The sequence below is a fragment of the Phyllostomus hastatus genome, unplaced genomic scaffold (genome assembly GCF_019186645.2).
Source record: "Phyllostomus hastatus isolate PE091 unplaced genomic scaffold, TTU_PhHast_1.1 phas_contig_38, whole genome shotgun sequence".
NCBI classification, from domain to species: domain Eukaryota; kingdom Metazoa; phylum Chordata; class Mammalia; order Chiroptera; family Phyllostomidae; genus Phyllostomus; species Phyllostomus hastatus.
This window is the reverse complement of record NW_025333869.1, coordinates 3,825,069-3,846,535: the sequence shown is the minus strand read 5'-3', so window position 1 is coordinate 3,846,535 and position 21,467 is coordinate 3,825,069. Positions and strand designations below refer to the sequence as shown.

Here is a 21,467-nt window from a genome sequence, read left to right as displayed (position 1 = left end):
GTACCAACCATGCAACCCAGGAATAAATCCCACTTGATTATGGTGTATGATCTTAATGTATTGCTAAAATTCAATTGCTGGTATTTTTTTTTAAATGTAACTTATTTTTTTTTAAGATTTTATTTATTTATTATTTATTTATTTATTTAGAGAGGGAAGGGAGGGAGAGAGGGAGGGAGAGAGAGAGGGAGAGAGAGAGAGGGAGAGAGAGAGGTCAATGTGCGGTTGCTGGGGGTTATGGCCTGCAACCCAGGCATGTACCCTGGCTGGGAATCGAACCTGCGACACTTTGGTTCGCAGCCCGCACTCAATCCACTGAGCTATGCCAGCCAGGGCAATTGCTGATATTTTGTTGAGGATTTCTGCATCTGTGCTCAACAGGAATATTAACCTATACTTTTCCTTATTTGTCGTGTTCCTTTCTGGTTTGGGAATTAGAATAATGCTGGACTCACAAAAAGAGAGCTTGGGAGTCTTCCCTCCTCTTGAACTTTTTGGAGTAGTTTGAAAAGGATAGGTGTTAGTTCTTTGACTGTTTGGTAACAATTCACCTATGAAGCCATCAGGTCCAGGACTTTTATTTGTTAGAACTTTCTTGATTGCTCTTTCAGTTTCATTAGTTGTAATCCATGTATTTAGATTTTCTGATTCTTCCTGCTTTAACTTTAGAAGATTGTATGTTTCTAGTAATTTATCCATTCTTCCCAAATTGTCCAATTTACTGGCATATGGTTGTCTGCAGTACTTCCTTATAACCCACTGTATTTCTATGGTGTCAGTTGTTATTCTCCTCTCTCATTTCTGATTTTATGTATTTGGGTCCTCTCTCTTCTTTCTTTCTTTTTCTTAAATATTTATTTATTTATTTTTAGACACAGGAGAAGGGGGAGAGAAAGAGAGGGAGAGAAACATCAATGTGTGGTTGCCTCTCACACATCCCCTACTGGGGACCTAGACTGCAATCCAGGCATGTGCCCTGACTGGGAATCAAACTTGCAACCCTTTGGTTTGCAGGCCAACACTCAATCCACTGAGCCACACCAGCCAGGGCTCTTTATTTGTTTTCTTGATGAGTCTCTTTAAACATTTATCAATCTTGTTTATCTTTTCCAAGAACCAGCTCTTGTTTTCATTTATTTTTTTGTATTTTTTACATGCCATTTTGTTTATCTTCTCTGATTTTTATTATTTCCTTTCTGCTACTGACACTGGGCTTTGTTTGTTGTTCTTTTTCTAGTTCCTTTAAGTGTAATGGTATTTTTGGAGATTTTTCTTGTTGCTTGCGGTTGACCTATAATGCTATGAATTTCTCTCTTAAGGCTACTTTCACTGCATCCCATAGATTTTGGGTTGTGTTGTTTTCATTTTTTTCAAGGTATTTTAAAATTTCTTCCTTGATCTCACTGTCAACTCATTCATTGTTTAGTAACATGTTGTTTAGCTTCTGTGTGTTCATGTGTTTTCCAGTGTGTTTTATTTTTGTGATTTCCAGTTTAATACAACTATGGTCAGAGAAGATACTTGATATGAGTTCAGTCTTCTTAATTAACTGAAACTTGTTTTGTGTCCAAACGTGTGGTCTTATCCTAGAAAATGTTCCATGTGCACTTGAAAAGAAGGTCTAGTTTGTTTCTTTGGGGTGAAATGCTCTGAAGATTTCAGTTAAATCCTTTTGGTCTAGTGTGTCATTTAAGGCCACTGTTTTCTGTTGATTGTCTGTCTGGAAGATCTATCCATTAATGCCAATGGGGTATTAAAATCCCCTATACTATAACTGCATTACTAGGCATCTCTCTCTTTATATACATCAAGATTTGCTTTATATATTTAGGTGCGCCTACATTGGGTGCATAAATGTTTACAGGAGTTAAATCCTCTTGTTGGACTAATCCCTTTATCATTATGTAGTATCCTTTGTCTCTTATTATACCTGTTCTTTTAAAGACTATTTTGTCTGACATAAGTATTGCTACTCTAGCTTTTATTGTTCACTAACATTTGCATGAAATATCTTTTGTCCATTCATTTACTTTCTGTGTGCATTGTCATTCTGAGGTGGGTCCTTTGTAGACAGCATATTTTAGGGTGTTGTTTTCTTATCCATTCAGCTAACCGATGTCTTTTTATTGAAGTATTTAAACCATTTACATTTAAAGTGATTACTGATAGGTATGTACTTATTGCCATTTTATTCTTTATAACTATGTCCCCCTGATTTTGTTTCTTTCTTCTTCTTAAAGAAAACCCTTTAACTTTTTCTGTGATACTGGTTTGATAGTAATGTCTGGGAAACTCTTTATTTCTCCTTTGATTTTAAATGACAGTCTCGTTGGCCAAAGTAATCTGGTTATAGGTCCTTCCTTTTCATCACTTTCAATATTTTTTTGCCAATCCCTTCTGGCCTGAAATGTTCCTATTGAGAAATCAGCTGACTGTCTTATGGGAGCTCCCTTGTAGGTAATTGTCTTATTCTTGCTGCTTTGAAGATACTCTCTTTGTCTTTAACCTCTGTAATTTTCATGATGATGTGTCTTGGTGTAGGCCTCTGTGTATTCATCTTGTTTGGGAGTCCCTATGCTTCCTGGATGTATCTGTCTTTTTCCTTCACCAGGTTAGGGAAGTTTTCAGTCATTATTTCTTCAAATAGGTTCTCAATCTCTCTGTCTCCTCTCCTTCTGACACCTCTATGATACAGATGTTATTATGCTACATGTTGCCCCAGTGGTACTTTAAACTATCCTCATTTTTAAAAACTCTTTTTTCTTTCTGCTGTTCTACTTAGGTGATTTTTGCTATCTTGTATTTAAAATCACCAATTCAATCCTCTGCTTCATCTAATCTATTGCCTATTCCTCCTAGGGTATTCTCATTTCAGATAATATAGTCTACATTTCTGAATGGATTTTTATGGTTTCTATGTCCCTTTCCATGCTTATTATCTCTTTGAGTTCTCACTGATTTCATCCATTCTTTCACCAAGTTCCTTGAGCAACCTTCTAAGCATTGTTTTGAATTCTATCTGGTGGCTAATCACATTTATTTCATTTAGATCTTTTTCTGGAATTATCTCCTGTTCTTTTATTTGGAACATGTATCTTTGTCTTCCAATTTTGGTTGACTCTTTCTGCTTCTGTCTATTAGGTAGATCTGCTACGTCTCCCAGTCTTAGTAGGGTGGTCTTATGTAGTAGGTGTTCTGTGGGACCCAGAGGCAATGTCTCATTGATCACCTGAGTTGGGTACTCCACAAATGTCCCTTGTGTATGTTATGTGAGCTCTCCTGTTGCAACTGAGTCTTGACTATTGTTGGCCCATTTGTGCATGGGGTCAACCCTTAGAGTGGCTGGCTATGAGGAGGCTGCTGTGTGGGTGCTGACCACACAAATCAGAATTCGCCTCAGCAGGTGCTAGAGCATGCTGAAATCTCCCTTTGGATGTGCTGCTTCTGAAGCTAATTGGATCCTGCTCTGATGTTTGAAGCCCTCAACTGGGTGTATTATTTCTGGGACTTCTTGGGAGGGATTCTGGTGCAGATCAAAGTCAGATGCTACCTTTCATTGGCCCCAAGCAATCCATTTGAAGTTAGAAGGCAATATACAATTTGTGGCTGCCTCTGCGAGGCCTGGGTATGCATGTGAGGTAAGCTGCACAACCAACTTCTACCAGCATCAAGCCACAGGGCAGGTCAGTACAAGGACCAAGATACACTGGTATCTGCCTCTGCCTGCCTCCATCTGCCTCTACCTGTTGGCTGCCTTATCAGCCTAGTAGCTGAAAGAGCCTCTGGCAGTACTCAAGTTGCATGGGGTATGTTCTCAGTGAGTCACCAGGTAGGGCTGGGTGGTATTCAACAGATTGATATAGGTTCAAACTCCATGTTAGTGCTGGGTCTGAAGCCATTGAGCAAAAGTCCCACAGTAGCTCTTCCACATGGTTCAGCCAGTTGGAGTATCATCCCATACACCCAAGGGTTGTGGGTTTGATCCTTGGTTGGGGTGAGTATGGGAGGCAAGAACTGATATTCTTTCTCTATGAAATCTCTCTCTCTTTCTAAAATCAATAAACATATTCTTGGGTCAGGATTAAAATAAAAAGGCCCACAGTACACCAAGGCTAGCTGCCACCCCCCTAGTGACCTCAGACCTTTGTGGTATGGTGGCATGTCAGAGAGTCATCAGTGTAAGACCAGCAGAGTTCATCAGGCCCAAACATACCAAGGTTTGGCTGTATGAAGAGAGGGCTCTGTACAGTTCAGATGTGAAAGTGAAAAATGGTCCCAGTCCTAGAATCACACAACTCAATCTGTACCAGATTCTGCCTGGATCTCCTGGAGAGCCTGAGATCAGCAGGATGAGGTCACTGGAAATACACAGGATGAAGCCAGTAGATCTCCCCTGGGTGAGAGGCACAGGCCAGGCTCACAGGAAACTGGGGGCAGAATGGCTTCCACCTCAGAGCCACACAACTCAGTCACTGACACCTCATATCTGCTTGAAAGTCCACCCTCTGGGCCCAGGCAGCTGACTCCTCTACAAGATGTGAGCTCTGCAGTATGGTGTGACAGAGAATCCAGAGGGTGGGACTATTGCATTCCCCCGGGCTAATGCTGTATGAGGAGGAGTGATTCACTGAAGAAAGATGGTGTCTGTGGTATAGGAGGACTCAGCACAGGGCCCCTGGTGGCTGTCCCATCAGTTCTCTCTCTGGAGCCAAAAAAAACCCAGTCTCTCCTCACAAGACTCTCATCCACTCTGTCCTCCCTCAGTTGGAGCACAGGGTGAATGGCTGTGAATAAGATTTTGTGCATTGACCCTTTAATATGTGCCTGGGTCTCTAGCAGACTTTTCTCTCATTGGCAGTTGAATTTCCAGATTTTCAGAGCCAGGTGTTATGTGGGTACCTCTTCCCAGCTCTGGGGCTCTGGTCTGGGGAACCCAGTATGGGGCTGAGACCCCATACTCCTAAAGGGAAACCTCTGCAGTTGAGATATCCCTCTGGAATCTCAACCACCATCGGTAGGGTTGGGGCCAGCACCTTTTGCATCTCCACACTTCCTACCAGTCTTGATGTGGCTTCTTCTGTAAACACTTGGTTATAAGATTTCTATTCAGCCAGTCTTCAGTTGGTTATTCAGCTTGATTATTCTACATTTTAGTTGTAATTCCAATTTGGTCCTGTGAGGAGGTAGTAGTCCACCTAATCCACTGACTAATTCGTTGTTAAGGTCTCTGTGGGAGGTCTCACTGATTCATCTATTTTTTCCCCTAAGTTCATTGAGTATTCTTATAAGCAGTGTTTTGACTTCTGTTACCTAGTATATTGCTTTTCTCCATTTCATTTAAGTTCTTTTTTCTGAAGTTTTGTCCTGTTCTTTCATTTGAGACATGTTACTTTGTTTCCTTATTTTGGCTGCCTCTTTGTATCTTTATACCTTAGGTCGATCTGTTATACTTCCCAGTCTTGGCCAGTTGGCCTTTGTAATAGGTGTCATGGCACCATCTCCCCAGTCACCTGAGACAGGTGCTCCAGGATTGTCCTTTGTGTGGGTTGTGTGTGTACTCCTGTTGTAGTTGAGCTTTAATTGCTGTTGGCACATCAGTAGGTGGGAGTGGCACATCAGTAGGTGGGAGTGGCCCTCCAGATGACTGACTGATTTATAGCAGATAAGCTGTTGAGTGGAGACTGACCCCACGAAATGGGATTCACTATAGCAGGACTCTAGTGCTTGTGGAGTCCATCCATTGGGCATGTCCTTTGTCAAGATAATTGGTTGGTGATCTAGTGTGGTCTGAAGCTAGCCTCGCTGTGTTGTTCCTGGGGCCTCTTGGGAGGAGCTCCAATGCAGGCCCAGGTCAGCCATTAACCTATACCTTACCTGAGGCTACGTGGTAGGAGCTACAAAGAAATCTGCACTTGGTAGCTGCCTGTTCTGGGCTTGGAGGCACTTGGAAGTGGTTATGTTATAAATTGAAGCCTGGATACTAGTACCAGAAGTATAAGGTATGCTGAGGCCAACTGATGATTATTTGGCATTTGTGGACTTTTGAGAGATTTAAGGAAATTCATAGCACAGGTTGCAACCTGCTGCTTGTGAGGAATAGCAGCTGAAAGATGTTCAGGGTGGTGCGCAGGTTGGGTTGAGTGGAGTCTCAGGGCATCACAAAGGTGGTGTGAGCTGTGATAACTAGTTTCATGGAGACACAGATTGGTTGCCTGCCTGTGCCTGCAGGCTGGTGATAAGGAGAACTCAACAAAGGAAAATGATGCCTACCAGCACTTGTCTTAGACAGAGCTGCCCTTCCAGCATTCATCCCAAAGCCAGATAATCCAGTTCCCCCTTGTTTGTTCCTGGTGCTTTTCAAGCTGCTGCCCCATAGCTGGAGCTCAGAGCAATGTGTCCATTAGCAAGTAAGTCTGTGCTCGGGCCCCTAAATAGGGATATCTGGGACTCTAGAAACCCTCTGTCTTAACTGGATGGAATATCCAATGATTTTTACAGCTACAGGCTGTGGGGACTACTCTTCCCAGCACTGGTGGTCTGAGCTGTGGAGCACAGTGTGGGGTTGGACCCCCTTCGCTCCTCAGAGGAAACCTCTACAGCCAAGATATCCCTCCTGACTCACATGTGGATGTGAACTAGCCTGTTACACATCATCCAGTTAACAGTCCTTATATAAGGAAGTCTATGACTTCCTTATATCCTCATTTTATATTCCTTTCAACTTATTTATGGGCATTCTTTTCACCTAGTCTTCAGGTGATTCCCAAGGGTGGTTGTTTTATAAGTTAGTTATAATTTTGATGTAATGACAGGAACAGACTAGCATAGTACCTACTCTGCCATCATGGCTAAAAGTCTCAGTCTGCTTTCTGAAACTATGCTCTGACATTTTATTTTCTGCTGTGTAAGAATGGAGCTGGAGTGTGGCAGGAAGCCTCAACCAACTTCTTCATGGTCACTTGTAGTTTAGGGGAGTAATGACTAAACTAGTAACCCCAAGTCCCTCACTTCAACCAGTCAAAGAGAGCAACTGTTTTTTCATTTGTTTTAAATACTGAAATTTTTCACAACAGTTCAATAGACAACTAATGGGGGTTTCATTTCTCAACAAAAAGTATAAAAGCCCTTGGACTAGATAACCTAACATTACTTCCTGCTATAACAATCTATGAGTACAAAACCAAAGTTATATAAAGATCTTTTGTTAGAAAACTTAAATCAACTGCAAAGATATTTTTAAAAACTAGTGTTCTGATTTTGAAGAAACATTACTTTTTATTTTACTTTTATGACTTACCTCATTTTTGTTATTCACAGACAATAATCATAGACTCATTTTGCCTTTCCTATCTCCAGACTCTTCAGCTATTCTCAGACATTGACAATTTAAGAGGAAAACACTCAAATTTGAGATCTTTTAGAAAAATGACATAAGGTAATATGTAAAGTCCTATCCTTAAATGTAAGATACACTCACCAATGGTCAAGAAATCTGATCGGTACTGACAAGTCATTCCAAAGCCAAAATCTCGCCAAAAGCCAGAATCCTTTTTGTGAACCTTAAGTTAGAAGGAAAAAAATAAATTGAGTCCCTTAAAAACTAGAATTTTAATAAACAATGAAAAAAATTATACTTTCCAAATAGTTTCTCCTGTCATTTATATGACTGATAATGAACAATACACATTTATATTATTAAATCCTTATAAAACCAAACAACATACAGGGTGAGGCAAAAGTAAGTTTATAGTCATTGTATGGAAAATAATACAATAAACAACAATACAAAAATAAACTGTGTTTTGCATACTCACAACTGTAAACCTACTTTTACCCCACCCTGTATAGTAATCCTTGTGAGCAAAGATTCTGGCCACTTTCAATTTATTTGAATTAAAGCCCTGTATAGGGTGCAAGCTGAGGTTACTAATAATCAAAAAGTGTGGTGCCTGATCTCAAGGACTTTACATCCAAGCTAGTATGTACAATTGTTGAGGGCAACAATTGTACATACTGTAATACATTATGATCAGTTCTACAGAGTGGACCTTATCTGGTACCTACCCAGCCTCTATTTCCCTACTACCTTCCTAATTGTATAGTTTTGGCCCCATGAAACTCATGACCTTCACGAAAGCTCCTTCCACTAGTAGTTTCAGACTGGGCCATGAGGACTCTATACTAATGTGACACTCTCACCTTCTTTATTATAGAAATTGATTCATTAACAGGCATCAGACAAAATTCAGGCCAGAATGCTAAAATGGGAGGGGCTGAGAACTTTGGAAATGAAAACCCCCTTGTCCTTGTGAGAGAACTACTAGAAAAGACACTTGCTTGTTGTAGATAGTGTAAGGTAGAAGTCAACAAACTACAGCATCCAGGCTAAATCAGTGTGCTATCTGATTTTGTAAGTAATTTTATTGGAATGCAGTCACACTAATTTGTTTACAAATTTTCTATGGCTGACTTCATGATACAATGGTGGAGCTGAATAACTGCAGCAGGGACTATATGGTCTGAAAAGCCTCAAATATTTTCTCTGATGCTCTGTACAGAATAAGTTTGCTGACCCCAGGCATCGGGTGTAATAACGTTTGGAATTGCTACAATCCTTTCACCACAAGGGAAACCAGCTTTGAAGTGAAGCTGTCACCACTTAAGTCCAACTAAACAAAGAAAATGAAGGCTTTGATGATACTGAGTCCCCAGAATCAAGTAAAAGTTGAAGCCTAATAAACCTCCTTTATTTTACTCATAGATGCAACAAGTGTTTAATCTGTTGACATGGTTCTGAGAGCTGGGACACAACAGTGAGCAGAGGTGACAAGTACCTACCTCTCTCATGGCACTTGTTTCCCCAAGTGTTTGGCCAGTCTTAGTTCACTGCTGTTCACTCTTGTTAGAAAAATCAGTGTTCAAAAAACCATGGCTGTTACAGGGGCCTACCTCCAGTGATAGTGGAGGTGCTGAACATGGTCTAGGGCACAACATACCAACAGCAGCTCATCCCTGCTGTCTGAGGCTGTGCATCCTCCCTACAACTCAATATTCCCAGAACCCTGCCCCACCTTTCTGGCTCTAGCAGCCACACACACTGCCTCAACCTGCAGGCCAATCTCTGTGATGCCTGCTCCTCAGCACAACCTCAGAGAAGCAAGCATACATAGTCCTCTGTGTTCTCTTGAACAGGTTCCAGATTATTCTCTCCTCCATCAATCCTATATCCATCCACCACTGCCATCTTACAGAAATTTCTCAAACTTTAGACTATTAATAGTAACTGTCTCACTTTCCAATACTAATATGTGTTTTTCTTAATTTTTATGAAGGATTTAGGGTGTCAGGTGAGGTAAATGTGGGTGCTTGATTTGCCATTTTTATCCCATTTGTATCAGTATACTGGCCTACAGATAAGGTAGAGGTGTGTATATGTGTCTGTGTATGCTTTGCCAGGTATTAGTATAAAGATAATGCTGGCCTTGTAAAATATATTAAGTAGATCATATGGCACTAATATTACCTATTCATTGAAAATTTGGAAAACCTCATCAGTAAAACTGGTCATTTCTATGCAACTGTATAATACTGTTTTTTATAACTGTTCCAGTTTTTAAGCAGCAATTAGCTCTTCAGAGCTTCCATCTTTTATTGAGAAATACTAACATCAGCTTTTATAAAATGCTAACGTAAAGTTAGTTCGTATTAATGGTTTTTAAATTCTCAAATCTTTCCTTTTATTCAGAATTTTAAAAACTTATCATGTAAAACTCATTTCTCTCAATTTTCTAATTATAATTTCCAATACTAAAATTTCCGTTTTCCCTTGAATGTACCTATTTTATGACTAAAAGTTTTTTTTGCCCATAAATAACCTCCTATATTTGTCAAGCTATTATTTTTTGTAAATTAATTTCTGCCATTGCCTTTTTTCCTCTGAGTTATTCAATTTTTTAACATCTTAAGTTGACTTCTTGGTTAATTTGTTTCTATTTTTTCTTAAACGTTAACAATAAAAAATTAGGCTAAGTACAATATAGTATTCTGGACTGGATCCTGGAACAGAGAAAGGGTATTAGTAGAAAAATTGGTGAAGTTCTAATAAAATTCCATAGTGTAGTTACCAATATTAATTTCTTATTTTTGACAAATGTACCATGGTTCCCTAAAATGTTAACATTATAAAAAACTGGGTGAAGTCTAGGAACACATATGCTACCTTTCTACCTTTTCTGTAAATCTAAATTATTGTAACATAGTAAATGATTTAAAAATTTTAAAATGTTAAGTATAACTGTTAAGCTGATGTAAGTACAACTCTAAGTTGTGACATGTGATTTGCCCATGCAATGGCTTTCTAAGTAATTCCCTACGTAGTTATCTAGTAATTTTAATTTCTAGTTAATGTTTCTAAAATTAAAATTTACTTTTAGTATTAACCACAAATATGTTGGCATAAGTAATTGTACAGTTTTCACATTCTGGCACATTAAGTTTTCTCTGTGGCCTAAACTTATTTCCCCCTCCAGAATGACACAATTCTAAAACAATAAATATGAAAGCATTTCACCAAGAGTGGGGGATAGAAGAGATTATGAAAATATGTTTATAATAACTATAGTTTTTTATTGAAACTTTGCGTTCTACTTGTGAATAAAATATAAAGGAACCTAGAAAGGATCTTTGTGGCCCTTCACAACACAGTGGGAGTCTTACCAGCTGCTGCTCCACAGGAGGGGGTACATTCTGACTGGCATAAACAATGGCAGGGTTGTAAAGACTGAACACTACAGGGTAAAACACCTTCTTGCCTATAAATTAAAATATACATTTATATCACATAAAGAAGTCATAAAATGAAGGACTGATAACAGTATCTATTAATAGTCTGTTAAAGTCTTTCTTTGATTCCACATGATGACTTTATTTTATCAATATTGTATTTTATCAATAATCAGACTCCTGAACATCATATTGATTTGATGAATATGATGATTTTTTGATAACATATAAGTAGGCTAGGCTATGCAACTATAGCATTGCAAAACAATAGAGAAAAAAATAGACTAAAGGGTGCTCCACGCATTTATTCCTTGACTCTGGGGAGATGCACAAAGGCCTTCTCTCAGCTGTTCATTAGGTGAGCCATTTATTGGGTTGGCCAAAATGTCTGTTTGGTTTTTCCCATAAGGTGGCTCTAGTAGCATTTAGTTGTCTTTAATTTCATTCAAAACAGTTTTGTTAGATTGTTTTGTGACAACTGTCACATAATGTGCATTAAAAAAAAGCTTATGAAAATTAGTGAATTTTTGTACAGCCATTTTAATACTGAAGATGATAAAATATACAACATCTTTGGCATATTATACTTTATTATTTCAAGAAAGGTAAAAACACAACTGAAATGCAAAAAAAAATTTGTGCAGTATATGGAGAAGGTGCTGTGTGACTGATCAAACATGTCAAAGTAGTTTGCGAAGTTTTGTGTGCTGGAGATTTCTTGCTGGATGATGATCCACAGTCAGGTGAACCAATTAAAGCTGATAGCAATCAAAGAGAGACATTGAGAACAATCAACATTATACCATGCAGGAGATAGCCGACCTATTTAAAATATCCAAATCAAGCACTGAAAATCATTTGCACCAACTTGGTTATGTTAACTGCTTTGATGTTTGGGTTCCACATAAGTTAAGCCAAAAAAAAACAAAAACTGTTCTTGATTGTATTTCCATATGCAATTCTCTACTTAAATGTAAAGAAAACGTTCCATTTTTAAAACTAATTGTAATGAGCAATGAAAAGTGGATAGTTTATAATAATGTGGAATAGAAGAGAATGTAAGGCAAGTAAACTGAACCACCACCAACCACACCATAGGTCAGTCTTCATCCAAAGAAGGTGATGTTGTGTATATGTTGGGATTGAAAGGGAAATCCTCTATTATGAGCTCCTTCCAGAAAACCAAATGATGAATTCCAACAAGTAGTGCTCCCAATTAGACCAACTGAAAGCAGCATTCTAGCTGAAAAGCAGCTAGAATTAGCCAACAGAAAACACATAATCTTTCATCAGGATAGCACAAGACCACATGTTTTTTAGATGACCAGGCAAAAACTGTTACAGCTTATCTGGGAACTTCTGATTCATCTGCCATAGGCACTAGACACTGCACCTTCAGATTTCCAAATTCTCTTACTGGAAAAAATGTCAATTCCCTGGAAGACTGCAAAAAGTACCTAGAACAGTTCATTGCTCAAAATGATAAAAAGTTTTGAGAAGATGGAATTATGAAGTTGCCTGAAAGATAGCAGAAGGTAGTGGACAAAACAGTGAATATGTTGTTCAATAAGGTTATTGGTAAAAATGAAAAATGTGCCTTTTATTTTTACTTAGGAATTTAATGAACTTTTTGGCCAACCCAATACTATGCATTATTTCATCTAATTAGCAAGAGTAGATACAAGTTAACCTTGGCAATCACCAAAAAACTTAGAAACTGAAATTAAATCCATTCTTCAAAATGAACCATAGAAGCAGTAAATCCAAAGATCCTGCACAATGAATGGATTAACTAGAAAATAAAACACAGAATTGCAGATAGATTTGAATAAGATTTGGGAAAGTTGGAAAAGATAAGAATCAAAATGACCTGATGTAACAGCTCTTGCAGGAAGCATTATCATTATCACTCAAACTTATAGCACTGAAGGTCCCTTAAGGGCTAACCATTCCATCTCCTCTGAATAGGGAACTCCTTGCTAAGACTGGGGTCAATCAGATAGATAATATGAAGTGCTCAGTAACTGTCAAGGACCCTGTAAGTTTCTTCACTGATACTCATCTCACCTTCCTCAAAACCCAATTAGGGAGGAGGAGCTCAGTTTCCCAGAGGCAAATGTATTTCTGGATATAAAAATAGTTCTTTCACATTAAACCAATGTCTCCAACTTCCACATTTTGAACTTTATACCGTTTGGTATAACAAAAGTAAACCTAACCCTTACATGCTTATTAGGCTCTGAGAGTTCCTGACAGTTATCCCATTAAACCAATCAGTAAGAAGTAGTAATTTGCATGATATAAATAGTTCTACATTAAAAAAAACTATGAGATTTTTTTAAGTACAAAAAACATTTTCACTTAAAGATTTAAATTATGTTTAAAAGATTAAAAAATTCAAATAATGTATTAAAACATCATTTGCTCATACATTTTCAAAAATATAACATAAAGCGAAATATAGTAAGTCATCCCAAATGCATAGTCTTGAGACCAAGCAATCTCTGTAACAAGACTTCTCTGCCTATATAAGCCTGTGTGTGTGTTGGTGCCACTACCTGATGTAAGTTCTTATGATTCTCACACATCTTCACAGTCTACTTGGCTTTTTCTGATGGGTGCTAGTTCCTCCTCGTCAATTTCCAGACTTTTTATTTCTTTGTCATTTGTTTAGTTGCATTCAAATATAAACATCAGAATTTGGCCATGAGAGAACAAAGGGTATATGAACTTCAGAGGGAGAAATTTTCACTTTTCTAGTTAATATTCCAGTTAAATTATGCCTAATTTAACTTTAAAAACATAAGTTGATTCATAATATGGGACATGCTAACATTGTTCTAAATTCTACACTCTTTTACGCACCTGGCTCAGCATTTAACCGGCAGCTGTTAAGGAATTCGGCTGAGAAATATATATCAACATCACAGAAAAACATCAAGACCTCTCCCTTGTCCCAAGCTCGAGCACCCACATTTAGTCCTCGTCCACGATTAAATTCTTCATTCAATGAGACCAAGGTGTAATTGTGAAAATTAGACTCACTATGAGGAAAGCACATATAACAAATTATAAGTCCCACTTAAAGTTTAACAACTCGCTCCCTTCAATACAACTTACAAATATGTTTTATGCTTCAGATATATTATCATGTTGGTTTTACATTCATATAAGGAAAAGAAATCATCAGCTTCATGTGTATGATCATCATCAGAGACATATATTCACTAAATACCCACATGTGAGGCAACATGATGGTGGTATGAGGTTTGTAAGTGTTGAGGGGCCGCTGCCCTTCAGAATCTTAAAAATCTATTGGAAAAGATAAGAAATATATACATGGAAAACAGCCATAATGTTTGATAACAAATAATATATTCCACATGAATGATACAAATAAAGAGTGCTTTTCTATTGAGTTCTTCAGATCTTTGCCAGTCCTCTTATCAGAGATACTCCTCATACCATACGTGAAGTAGCCCCTACTCCCTCTATTTAATCTGCATCCCACTGCCCAGCTTTGTTTTCCTCAGTTCCACTGGAATGCAATCTCCACTAGAGGAGGAATTCTGTTTTGTTCATTCCTCTGGACACAGTGGACCTCGCAGAGTAGGAGTTCAATAAATATTTGCTGAATAAATGAACAAACAGCAGTTCTGAGAGAAAAAAAGAGTGCTTCTGCCTGGAGTAGTTAGAGAAGATGTTAGAATTGGAATTTAAGTTAGGCCTTGGTTAAAATCCTGAATTCAGTGGCCAGTGTGAAGGTTATTCCAATTAATTATCCTCAAAGGCAAAGAGGAAAGTAAGTACAAAGCACTGTCAAGAACAGGGATCAGACATATCAAATTGGCTAAGAGGGATACTAGAATGGGACCAATAAGAGAAAACCAGAAAAGGTTTTCTGGTTTTGAGTAGTACCTTCCAAGGGAAGTTAGAGATCTTGGTCAGTGTCCTAAAGGCAATGAAGAGTCAGGGGTTTTCCATCAGAGTGTTAGTTCTCACTGTTAAGTCCCTGCATCCAGAGCATCAGCTTACCCTGGACGTGTATTAGAAATGCAAATTCTCAGGTCTCACCCCAGACTCCTATATCAAATGCTATGGGTGAAGTTGATTATCTGTGTTAGTAAACCCTCCAGGTGACTCTGATGTCAAAGGTAGAGAACTGCTGCACTAGGGTATAGTTGGATCAAAAAAAGGAACCTTTCAGGAAGATTACTCTTATAATAATATACAAAGTGGGGACCCCAAAAAGATCTGGAATTATCTTCTGGAGGGCAGGCCCCTTGTAGTACAGGCTTCCCTAGCTAGGTGAATGTTCTCAGGACACATCTGTATCAATGTACCAGCTGGCATTATTGTGAGTGGCTGCATTTGGCTTCAGTGAACTTTTCTGAAGAATCTTTCAACACATTTGCCCATTTCATGATGAGTGATTTGTGTTAATGAGCACACCTGCCCACACCAGGCTGAGTGTTCAGCAGTTTTTGACCAAAAGCAGCATAACCCCTTTGCCCCACCCTCCCTATTCACCTGATCTTGCCCTGAGCAACTTCTTTGTTTCCCAGAGGAAAAAAGTCCTCAAAGGGAAAAGTTTTGCCAATGGGGAAGAAGTGAAACAAAAAACGCCAGAAGCACTAAAGGCATGAAAATTGATGAATTCAAAAATTGAGCAGGGGAAAAAAATCTTGATAGGTGTGTTGCATCAAGGCAAGTACTTTGAAGGTGACTGAAGTTTAAACATGTAAGAATAAGGACATAATTTTTTTATAAATAAATTCTGGGTTTTTTTGGGTCTCCCCTCATAGAATGGGAAATGGAGAGATGGAAGCAAAGACTCAAATAGTGTATGAAGGGGACTCCAAGTGCTCTAAGTGTCCATGATCCCCTTATTATAGAATATAAATCTCTCCCTTCTTTTGGTGAAATTGCCATTCACCACCTCACACTCCTAGCACCAAGTGGAAGAACTAATCATAGAGCACCCCAACCATGGTAATTTCCTGAAAGCAGGCACCAGACTCAAGCTGGGCTAATTGCAATACCCCCACCTGGCCATAATAATTGGCTCAAGAGTGGGCAAAAGTTCCTCCCTGGGATTTTCTTAGCTGGATCTGAGAGAAAGATGTCTTCCTCTCCGATAGCAAAGCTCACAAGTGGAAAAAGACAATATGCAATGGAGAATAAAGTCATGATGCAAAGAAAAACAGAGAGAATCAAAATTTTGATGGTATTCAAGTCTCTGGTTCAAGTCTATAAGATATCAAAGCTGATTTTTTTTTTCTTCAAGTCTGGTTGTAATGATCCCTTTAGCTGCAAGTTACCCAAGATTCTTCAATAACACTCATTTTCCTTGCTCTCAAGACAGGATTCCATCATTTACCACAGAGAAGTCTTGACTAATGCAGGGATGGCTTCAGATATACCAATGTGAGTGCCTGGCAATTAGTAGGTGACCTAAAAATGGTAAGGAAGGAAGAGAAGGGAAGAAATGAAGGGTTAAGGGGAAGATGTGTGGTGGCAGCAGCAGCAAGGAAAGGACAGAGAAGAGATCCTATGCAGTAAGCAGAAACTGACTAATGAGAGATGGAAAGTAAGTGAAAGATGCTGGTTCTCAGGCATCAAGCGCAGGGGATCACAGGAATGGTCTTAATCTGAACTAAACGAGGGCCATCAGGAAGAGAAGACAATGTTTGCACATCAATGTTATGAGAAGGCCCTTTAGAGGTAGGAGGTACAATTCCCTCTTCCATGCACAGTCCTATTCCAACCATGCCAGTCAGGCTCTAAGCAGGGTATCTCGAACATAGCTGGTGGGATTCAATGAATGTTAGTGGAATGATTCAAGAAGAATGGCCAGTCAGACCTGGACTCTTCAAAAATGGCCACAACTAGCAGAAAAGCAAAGAAGCAAGTAAAGGATACAGAATTGGCATGGTCAGAAAACAAAATCAACTTAATATCTTACATTATAAAATATTTACATTTACAAAATATTTACATTTTATAAATATCAGAGGAACGTTTCAAGAAAGAAGTATTTGTCAGGTATCAAATGTAAAAAAGTGATAGAAGGATGACAGAGAAAAGGCTGACTTTGGCAATTAAGTCATAACTTTGGGATAACTTAGAGATGAAAAGGCTGAGCAGCTAGGGAATTAATAATGAAGTATTAAGGAATTACTAATTCATTCATTCAAAATTCTGAGCACCTACTATATGCCAGGTACTATATGAGTTGTCTGGTTAGAGAATTACTGTCTTGTGAGATTAAGCTATGAAAGGACAGAAACCTAACAGTAGTACCTAGTGGATATTGTAGAGTCAGGTGGAAGTTTCTTAAGGGTAAGGGGACACCTAAGCATCATTTACAGAGTGAGAAAAAATGGAAAGACAAGTGACAAGTAAGAGACAAACTTAAGAGATATTATCAAAGTGAAGGGATTAGATTTAGAAAAAAAGGAGAGTTCAACAGGAGGAATCCAAGGAATGATAAATGGAGGCAAACACAGAAAGTGGGTGAGCTCCAGAATGAGAGCACACTAACCATACCAGGCTTTCTGCTAAGAGGGTAAGTGAAAATGAGTCATTTACATTGCATGAGGGAACCTGGGGTGACATGAAGAAAACTACCACCACTCACATGCTCAGCCAACTTTTAAACAGCAGCTATTCCAAATTAAATCATTAAATATCTGAAATTCTCACTCTTCTAATGTTATATATCAAGGAATTCTATGTGGACAAGGCTCACCCACCTTGTGACAGATTCTAGGATGGACTTGACTTTAGACAGTCCTTCTTTACCAAAATACACCACTGTCAGATGAATCCTCTTGTCCTGATAAATACATACATCCCTAACAGAATTGAAAAATAAAGTTTATTCAGGAAATATGAAGCTCTATTTATTCAGAAAGCAATCATGTGAAAAAAATGAATAAGGCATTACTAAAGACAAAATCACATGAGTTTTAAGTAAATATACAGTACTGAATTATTAAAGACATCACTGTGAATGAATAATAATGTATATGTCTAAATAAGAGCAATCCTTGGAAGGCCAAGGAAGCAGTCCAACAATGTTGCCAAATTTCAAAACATTCTGGAAACTTTTGCTTTGATATTGCCTTCAGGAGCAAATTACAAGCTACTTAAGGAAATAAGCCCAATCAGTTCAGAAGCAAATAAATAAATATTCATTTTTTGATTAGAGACTTATTTTGTCTTCAGGCTGACTAGTATTGAAACTATACTTAATATTCAAGAAATAAAATATTTGCTACTAATAAGGTTACTAACTTTAAAGAATATTGTATCTGAAGCGAATTCCAAAAAAAGCAATAAAAAATGATTTAGGAAATCAGATCTCAAGTGAGCTATTTTAGACATACAAAACTCACTTGGAAGCATGACTTCTAGATATTGTTACAGAAGAGTGTTAACTAACTTTAAATCCAACAATTTCAATATAAGAATAAAGACTGGAATTACAAAGCATTAAAAAGAGCATATTAAAGTATTTAAAACAAGGCAATTGTTCAAAAAAAGGCAAAACTTTACTCAAAGTTATTCTAATATGTAGCTGTTAATTCTTTAACACTTCAGTGTTTTTAAAATATCCAAATCTAATGGCAAAAAAATCCTTTTAAAAAGTGTTAGTCTCTGCTTCCCAAGATGGAATAACTTTCTCCCATTTTTAGTTCAATGTTTATATTTCTAAAATTTATTTCAATTTTAAAATTCAAATTGTTCTTAAGGGAATTTTCTGGGGAGATAGCAATGTTCCATATATTGATTAGAGAGGTGGCTACATGAGTATACATTTGTCAAAAGTCATGAAACCCATCTCTGAAATACATGGATTTTACTGTTATGTAAATTATGCCTCAATGTTACTTTAAAAAATGTAACTTGTCTTTACATGAATTCACAAACAATTATAAAGGCAATCAAAGTTAGTTTCTTATAACCGTCACCCTCAACTTATTTTACTTCATAGTTGAAATTATCAAAAACAATATGTTATACATGTTTTAAGAAAAAAGATAAAATTATCCTGTAATTCTAAATAATCATACTCAGTGAAGATAAGTAAATGTGTATGAAGTGTGATTTTTTTCAGGCATGCTTAGACCAATCATTAAACTCTGAGAGTTACCTGAAGTTCTGCATGAACTGTACAAATGCTTCAGTTCTTTCAGCAAGTGGGACGATTATATTAATAAGTGATCTAGTAATGTCAATCATCTCGCTCTTCACTTTCATGAGAGGTCCAAAAGGGCGGAAGAGGGTCACATGTCTATATTCCATAAGGTCTGTTTTCTTAAAAAAGAGTTCATACTGTGTGCCCTTATCTCTCTCAGTGCGGTAATAACCTGAAGGAAAGAGTTAGGGACAAAGATGTCTCCGTGTCAAAGTTTATAAATTCAATGTGAATATGGATTTTAGTCAAAGATCGAAAGTCTTAAACCAGATCTGTAGGATTTTTATGTTTGTGAAAATATTTATCCCTACAACTATTTCTTTATAAAAGGAGAAGTTAAACAAAGTTCACTGCTCTGCTTTTTTATCTATATTATTATTCAATCCATAGCATATGCTTCAAATGACAAGGAGAATTATAAGCAGAATATAAAAATGGCATTGGTTCCTTTCTTTTTGGGTAGATGTGAACACATTTTACACATTACTTAGTTATTTCCTCAGCAGCTTTCAATTCTGCTGTAAGCCACAAACATAGAGTGAAAAGACAAAAACCTGAGCTTGCAGAAAAAATAGAATAGTTTTGAGAGAACAACCCATTGATAATGGCAGGAAATGACAGCAGAAAAAAGAGGTGGCTACAGGGAGAAGACAGTTGAAATGCCAGAAAGCACAATGTTCTCCCTGATAGCCTCTATGGGCCCAGAGGTGCTGTATTATGTATAGCAAGTGACATCCATGATGACCTGGGGTCAAAAAAACTGTATATGGTAGACAATGTATATGTCAAACAAAGAGAACCTGTAAGGAAGATTTTATCTAAAATGGTTTTACATCTGCAATTAAATATCCAGCAGAGGATATTAAGATGGGGATGGGTGGAGACCTATAATTATTCCTGTTTATATCAATCAATAATTATCTAAGACTTATAGCAGTATTCCTCAACTTTTGAGTCATGTCCCATTTGATGTGTAAAAATCCCATGCTCTTGTTGCCATTTGTATTAGGAAAATACTTTTCCAAATGCCAAATATGCTTTTTAATATTATAATGCCTCCTTGATATTCTCACATGTGATGCTCTCCTCCCTCCAAAATATAGAATAACCACTAATCTACAGAATCAGGATTTTTCTTTATCAAATAGTTTAAAAATCTTGAGCCTTAGTTCATGCAGTTTTAAAATACATAAGAAAGGAACACCAAGACCAGTGAAGAGAGGAAAGCAAATACATAGACATGTAAATACACAACAGCCCTAAGAGCTCTTCAACTTGGGTAGCAGTCTTCTATATAAGCTTAGATTTATTCTATTTCCCTAGTTCTTATTTTCTACTTTATTACAATCACATTATAACTTTTTCTAAAAAGCCATTTCAAACTGTTGGTGGAATCAAATGGGTAAACAAACATTTTAATACTGTGGAAAATGACTGACATATTACCAGCATACAATAATAACATTCTGTCATACTAATATAACTATGGACCAACACATTTTTCACATTACCTTCTATGAAATCATTTTCATTAAATATCGGTTTCTCTCCAAAGGGACCATCCTCATCTTCCTGTTCATCATCTTCATCAGGATTATTAATGACCTCCAAGCCAGCTTCAATAACTTCCACCAATTCATCTCGTTTGTCTTTTCTAACTGGCTTTTCCTCAGGATGGCGAGTGAGACCCATTTCCAGTTGAAATACTTTCATTAAGGTAAAACTTTCAAACGGAATGACGCCATACTCACTAGGTAGCTTGGCTCCTATGCTAATTTCAGCTTTGTCAATTTGGGAATGAAGAAACTCTAGAAGATCACTAGGTACTTGTTCTTTGTGACCTTGATACCCTATGCCATTAGACCCTACATTCTTTCTCTCTTGTAATGATCTCATCTTCTCATTCATTTCTTGCAATTCTTGTTTTAGTTGTGCAATTTGGCGTTTCAGACTGGTTGCCCTGGTTTGATAATGTTCTTCTTGCTCCTGCAGTAGGGCCTGATAATACTCTTTACCATAATTTTCCCCAATGACCCCAGGAAGAGATGCATTTCCATCAGTCTGGGGGGCACATTCCAGAAGATACAAAAACAGTACCAAAATGCAAACTAAAGCAAGACTCAACAGTAGCCACTGAGTCCGGGTCTGAAGAATCAGTCCTCTTCTAGGCATTCTTATTAATGTGGACTTGCCTACTGAGATAAGTTCTTTGCTTGTTCATACCTTTAGCAAAAGGTTATTGAAAATTTAAAAACAAAATTAGGATTTCCATAAAAGTTACCAAAATGAATTTTGCTGTAGCTTAAAAAATGTCTTCCTTCAGCAGTTAAGACTACTTGCAGAAATGAGAAATTATGCACATCTCCTGTATTTGTTACCTTGATATCCAGAATGAAGATCTACAGAATCAGATAAAATTCCATTATATGTCTGGTGACATTTCTGAAAGAAACAGATCAGAATCAATCAGAATTTTGTTTCC

General features: G+C 37.6%; 1 protein-coding gene across 2 annotated transcripts in view; it reads right to left on the bottom strand.

The window, feature by feature from the left end:
* The window catches only part of CSGALNACT2 (chondroitin sulfate N-acetylgalactosaminyltransferase 2), a 90,720-nt gene that overhangs the window by 18,604 nt on the left and 50,649 nt on the right, over window positions 1–21,467 (bottom strand). The window contains exons 2-7 of one of the 2 annotated variants that reach the window (XM_045842074.1): window positions 20,497–21,427; window positions 18,941–19,157; window positions 17,538–17,639; window positions 13,648–13,826; window positions 10,717–10,811; window positions 7,478–7,559 (exon numbers count right to left, since the gene is read on the bottom strand). In XM_045842074.1, coding sequence (XP_045698030.1) covers window positions 7,478–7,559; window positions 10,717–10,811; window positions 13,648–13,826; window positions 17,538–17,639; window positions 18,941–19,157; window positions 20,497–21,157 — 1,336 coding nt within the window. In that variant the 5' untranslated portion in view covers window positions 21,158–21,427. The remainder of the gene's footprint in view (window positions 1–7,477; window positions 7,560–10,716; window positions 10,812–13,647; window positions 13,827–17,537; window positions 17,640–18,940; window positions 19,158–20,496; window positions 21,428–21,467) is intronic. The other variant, XM_045842075.1, reaches the window with a different exon arrangement.